The sequence below is a fragment of the Mesitornis unicolor genome, unplaced genomic scaffold (genome assembly GCF_000695765.1).
Source record: "Mesitornis unicolor isolate BGI_N332 unplaced genomic scaffold, ASM69576v1 scaffold47168, whole genome shotgun sequence".
Lineage (NCBI taxonomy): Eukaryota > Metazoa > Chordata > Aves > Mesitornithiformes > Mesitornithidae > Mesitornis > Mesitornis unicolor.
In genome coordinates, this window is record NW_010202062.1 from 14597 (window position 1) to 21060 (window position 6464).

Consider the following 6464-nt stretch of genomic DNA (forward strand, 5'->3'; position numbering starts at 1 on the left):
ACAGGGGTAAAGCTATGTCGTTCCCAGTCTAGAATTACTTGAAGTCTCCTGTTAAATCTGGAATGCAGCTCACCTACAGGTCATTTATGAGGCTGTACAGAGCTGCAGTTCCAGCTCTGGATCCTATAGGTGGCATTAAAAAAATCTGCAAAACATCTGGACACTGCTCACAAGCACAACAGCTCTTTTACACTGCAATGAAAGGATCATTTTCCAAAGGGCAAGACGTAGGGTAGGAACTCATACAGGAAAGATTATCATGTATTGTATCATCTGCCTTCTTAAATATATTTTACTGATGACCTGCACTGCTGGAGACCCAAACAGTGAGCTCAGCTGGGAGAACTGATCTCGACTGGAGACAGGTATGGGCTAGTTGGATCCACTTCCACTAACAGATACTGCACCTTCGTCCCCAGCCGAGATGACTGCAGGTGCTATGCAGCACACACCATGGCAGAGTTAGAGCATTTAATAATACTGCTGCCTGCTTTGCTGTCTGCTTTCTTGAGTACCTGCCAAAGCACACGGCGTGTGATCCAGGACAGCGTCACCCCTCCACAGTAAAACGCAGTCAGTGCAGGAGCTTTTGCATAGCTGTTCAGCACAGCAGCACATTGCCACACAACCATGAGGGAAAAGCAGCAATGGCAACTTTTGCAGGCATCCTGTACAAAACCTGCTCTTGACAGCAAAGTTGAGATTCATCCCATTGCAAACAGCGCTCTGGGCTCTTTAATGGTCACAATTGCTGTGTCAGTGTCGCCTCTCGTGTCCATGAGGGAAGTCCTGTTTGTAAGGTGGGTAACAGCATCCCACACTTCACTTACCTTGACTCATTGATGGTGAAGGAGCAGCTGCCCCAGTGCAGCTGCTGAAACAAAACCCCAACCCTCCCACTTCGTAGAGCCGGGGCACTGCAAGAGTGGATCCAGGCTGCTCAGTCCATGGATAGAGCCACTTACCAGCCCGCTGCGGCTGGGCCTGCCCCCAACAGATGATGCCACTGAGCTGACAGAGCTGATGGAGGAGCTGCTAGGGCTGTGGGTTAAGGCAGACACTCCCATGGCCATTCGTTTGCTCTTCTTTGCCTTGGCAGGGCTGGTTGACGGGAACCCAATCCGGATCACCTTGTGGATGGGAGCAAAGAGGCCAAACTTGAGAGGGCACTGAAAATACCTGTAATACAGGAGATGCACCAAGTCAGAAGTGGTAGAGCATCCATCTCGCCCAAACCTCATAGAATGGCATTGCCAAGTAATACACAACCACCAGCCCTCTGCTCATCTCTTGGTGCTTTGCTGTGGCATTGTTTCCTGTGTGCAAGCAGCTGGGTTATTCTTTCCTGCCACTCAGAGCAGTGGCAATCTCCGTGTTTTCACTTACGGTGCTTAAGCAGGGAAACCCAAGTTAATTGCTACGTACTTTGATGAGATGCCAGCAAAGACCCATCTGGTAGCTCAGATGGCAAAGATCCCAGTACATAAACACAGCAAGAGCACATGTACCCCTTCCTTACTGCAACAAACCAACCCGTGTGTATTCTCTGCCCTGCTTTGCAAGAAAGTCATAGCAAAGTGGGATGAATAAGATCTGAATCACACAGCTCCGTATAAATGTTCTACAGTGTAAAATTCTTTCATATGACAACAGAAGGGGAAAATGGCAGTTCCTAGCTTCAAAGCTAAAAATACCATTACAGCAAATTCCAGTGCGTGCCATCTCCTTTGGGTGGAAGAGAAAGATAAACTGGTTCCCATTCAGACAGACTTGGAAAGAAGCAAGCATAAAAAAGGGAGGATCAGATAATTACGGTGCAAGCTCTTTTTCACAAGTGCAGTGAGCCTGATGATTATGTCCCACTGGAACCCTCTTTCAAAATACACATGAGCCAAACCTCACAGTATCAAACCTTAGAAACCCCTTCAGAGCTTCGGCCAACTGGCTCAAGCCAGAATTTATCTGTTGCTGCGCAGCTGCTCTGCAGCAAGTAAAACCAGATCATCTCCAGGTGTCGTATCCCCTGTTTCAAGGGAGTAGTCAACACAGGAAACCATCCCCATTAAGAGTCATTTCTCAAAGGCTTTGGAGGAAGGTTAGAAGAAAATACTAGGCCACATAATAGTCTGTCCTATGTTAACATAAAAAACCAGGTCCTAGTGAAAAAAATGACACAAACCCAGCTTTGCATAAGTGCTCTCTCTCCAGATGTGAGCAGCTGCTTCCCCAATTCCCTTTTATTTCTAAGTGATGGCAGGCACACGGCTGTGTCACAGGCAGACCTCTGTGTGCCTGGGAGGCCAGAGAACGGCCTCATCTCTAGCCATGAGATCCTTCCAGATGAGAAAGTGATTAATTTTTAAACATCTGCTCAAGCCCCATTTTTTCCTATAAAAATCTTTAAAGAAAAGAAACAAACAACCCTCTACAACCCAAAATCTCTTAGTCCCCTCTGCTTGCTGCCAATGCAGGCTCTTGGATTTGGAAAACCAGCCACACCACAGGCTGACCTCGCTGCAGAACTGGGGCCCAAGGAAGAAAATCAGTCTGACCTCTCACAAAGCAGTCAAAGCCCTGCTCAGCATCATATTCTCAAACTGACATAGGCACAGGTGGACAAATAGCACGGACAGCCCCTTTCACAGGTCTAAGCATAGACTGGAACTTGTGGCTGCACAACAATGCCAAAGGCTAAGTCCCCCAAAAGCCCTCTGACAGCTCTTAGCAAGTCCAAACTTGCATCACTCTATGTCTGCTCATTTTCTTTTAGTCCAAACTGGAAGTGGTTACAATTAACTTCTATAGTTCAGAAGCAGGAATTAGGTCCAGAACACTTGGCAGAAGGAAAAAAAAAAAAAGTCTGCTTGAAAACCAAGGGCCACTCTCACTGAGTGCTAAGGAGCTCTATACCCACATTACAGAAAAGAAACAGGGGAGAAGAGTGGTGGTGTGATGGCAATGCAAACTGCAGGTGGGAAACAGCACAGGAAATTTTGAATAGGTTTAAAAAAATCACCTTCAGTGTCCAAGGCCTGTAGCTGACATGTTTCAGAGCATGCAAAAGTAAAGGCATGAGCAGTTTAGTGGGAAAAGGCTCCCATAGGAGCAGAGGCACAGAAGGAAGAACAGTGAAATAAGCAAGTAAAGGTTAATACACTAGAAATGAGTAAGTGGAACTTGCTTGGCTTTTTGGAAAAGAAACAAAAAAATCCACACCAGCATATCTCTAGTTTCCCATGCAGACAGAAAAGCAGATGCAGCAAACACCAGAGTGTTTCAGTATCCATCTGATGTACGGAGAAGGGCTTCATCACAGTGATATCCTTCTGCTCTTGGGCACTGCTACTGACTCTCAGCCTGCAGGCAGCTTCCACCAGAGAACCAGAGCTGCTCAGGAAACCCTGGCCTTTCATCCTTCCCTTGATGCACACCCAGACCTTCCTGAAACTGCAGAAGAATCAGAGCGACTCTCCTCAAATTTCAGCGGATTCACCTCCAACTCAACTGGAGAGCCCACTGCAGCAAAGATGGAGCCTTAGTCCTTTGCTCCCTCATTTGCCCACATTTGCTCTCCTTCCACCAGCCTCTGCTGTCTCCAGTTGGCTCTTTGGACTCAACTCTCCTGCTGCAGCAGAGGCTACTGCAGCAGCGAGCGTTGGTCTTGGGTAGCCAGGCCAAGGATGCTCACTAGATGGCAACAACTACCAAAGCAGATACTGCAAAGTCCTGGACGGTCTCAACCTCAACTGATTCTGGCAGGACAAGCCCAGGGCAGCAACAGGAAACCCATGAGGCTGTGGCAAACTCAGGGAAGACAGTATGAGGGGTGCCTGCATGCACCAAGAGAGTTGATTTTACTACGTTGGCTTTCCTCCAAAACCCTGCTGTTGAAATCAGCACATGCTATAAGAGAATCAGAAGATTGGATGAAGGCTCAAAGGACAAATGAGGACAATGCTGCAAACCTGCAGACAGATCCATGATGGACAGAGAGCTCTTCAGCTGGACAGTCCACGTGTACCACTGCTGCATCACCTACTATCTGTTATTGCTAGATGATATTGGATGCAAGAGGTGGGGGTGCCTACAGAATTCACTCAATCTCCCCCATTTAAACAAAACCTCTTAATTCACTCCTGATCCCTGCTGCGGAGCTCAATTTTTCCTGCTTTTGATAAAGTGTGAAATGAAAGCAAAGCCTTGCAGACAGGTACACACCATAGAAACCTCAGCCAAGATGTAGCAGTTTCAGAAGAAAGATGACTTCCAAAAGTTGGATTTTCAAAACACAGCAGTGGAGGTGTGAGGACAAGAGATAGAGAGAGCACTCTTACATCTGCCTTCCACACTGTCCACGTGCACAGAGAAAATAAATAATTTCTGAGTGCCCTGAAGATTAAGCTTAGAGATGAGTCAGTGTATGATAAAGAAAAGAGGGACTTGGATTCACTCCATGATTTATTCTCTACCATCCCAGTTCTTCTCTTTTGAGAAAAGGCTGGAACTCAGCCATCTGCTGCCATTTGCTGCTTTCTTGTTCTGACATTGAACAAGGCAGCATTTTTCTGATGTCAAATGAAAACACATGGCTGCTGGACAAAAAAGGGTGATCCAACACAAGAAACCTTTATTACAGAACCTGAGATCTAACAAGGGAGGAACTCTAAGCTCCTCAAAGCTCAATCTCATCTCTAATGCAAGATTCCCTTAAAAAGCTCCAAGAAATCAAAAGTATTTCCCACTGAAGGAACTTCTGAAGGACAAAGAATCAGTTCCACCTGTATTTGAAGCAGAGTCAAAGTGCTGTTGCATATCTCAGATTCGAACATCCCAAAGCTCAGGATCTGAAGCTGGAGGTCATTCCCTTACCTAACTTCCACGTGAACAGAAGCGCCTTCCCAGCAAGCCTGTGAGGTCTCCCTGACTAGTTTTGTAGATACAAACAAGGGCTTTTTTCTTTGAAAAGGAAATAGTGGACATGCCTATGGAGTCAGAGGTGGCACGATCAACAGACAGCTGTCACACTACAGAATTACTACAAGGACAGGCAACAGCCACCAATTGGATCTCTGGAAATTTGTCCCAAGACGGACCAGTACAAATAACATTAAGCTGAGTTAAAAAAAAAAAGAGAGTCAAATCTTTACCTTCTATAGTTCTGACAGAGTGAATTATAGATAGAGCACAAGCAGCACAGCCTCCTATATGAAGGGAAGGTGTGGTAGGAAGCAGAGCTAATACAATCGCTATTTCTAGCAAAAATGAAATCCCACTGTAAGTTATCTTCTTGCACTCTCTGCTCTCGTGTTTCCTGAAGCCGCTCAGGTTACTTCTTTACAGACCTTATCTGATCCTGCTTTAAAATGCTCCAGTGATGAGGTTTCTATTGATCTCCCTGCAAAGGTATCCCAAAGCTTAAAAGACTCAAAACTGGACTCTTCTTTCCAGCCCACAATGTCCAACCAAACACAGCCCTAATTCTTCCTCCCAGGTCCAAATGGCATTTGGCCCCAGCTGCCCTAGGAGGTGTGTAGGACCTTAAATGCCCCAGGCTGGGTTTGAGAGCACACAGTACCTTGTACCAGCAACCGCCCCGTCATTCTTCCCCAGGGGTTCATCCAGCTCCACACCACACCACTCTCCTTTGGCAAAATCCGTCTCTCCCACATAGCGCACAACTCCTGTCTTTGTTCCACCAACCTGTCAGAGATAAGATGCTGAGAGTTAGAGACTGCAGCACTGGCACTGCCACAGGGGACTAAAGCTGGGACAGCTATGGAGAGAGGAGAAGGGGAAGAGAAAGACATCATCAATATTTTCTGTTTAAGATGTAGTGAAACCAGAATGGAGAGTTTTCACATCAAGTTCTCTCCAAGCAAATTGACAAACTCCCACTTGATGTTAGGACAAATACAATCAAAAACTACTTCAAAGCATCAACTAATTGCACAAAGTACCTTATGAGGCCATGAAGGATTTAAGACCTCCACGTGCAGCTTACACCCGTCTTCTGGAAAGAACCAAAATCTGCACTAACAGGGGTCAGCTCTGTCCTCTTTCAGCTGCCAGTTCTGAGCAACAGTGGGACAGGACATCAAGGGGACAAGCTCAGCCAGCTCTTCAGCTTGTCCCCACACAGGGTTTGCTAGTACATAGTGAACTGCAAATCTCTCTAAATAGAGGCATTTTCTACAGGAAAAAACCCTCTGCTTTTACCTACATGTCCCACATGAATTCCTGGCACCAGCTTGCTGCATGGGAGAGGGGCTCATTTCAATGCTAGGTTTCCACTACTGCAGATTTTTTCCCCTCCTTGGAGAAATAAGAATAAAACACACCTTTTGCTCCTATATGCACACCTGAAGCTTCCAGCGTGCTGAGCAGACTCTAGGAGAGCATAAATCAGGAATGTATGAAACTGTGTTTTGATCACTGCTATGAGAGCACATTTCACTGAGCTGCAT

General features: G+C 46.3%; 1 protein-coding gene across 1 annotated transcript in view; it reads right to left on the reverse strand.

Annotated features, from left to right (window-relative positions):
- CLIP2 (CAP-GLY domain containing linker protein 2) overlaps positions 1 to 5700 on the reverse strand; it is a gene marked incomplete at both ends in the record, with an annotated part of 19465 nt that extends 13765 nt beyond the window's left edge. The window contains 2 exons of the mRNA XM_010190288.1: positions 966 to 1179; positions 5576 to 5700. Coding sequence (XP_010188590.1) covers positions 966 to 1179; positions 5576 to 5700 — 339 coding nt within the window. The remainder of the gene's footprint in view (positions 1 to 965; positions 1180 to 5575) is intronic.
- Positions 5701 to 6464: the final 764 nt, after the last annotated feature.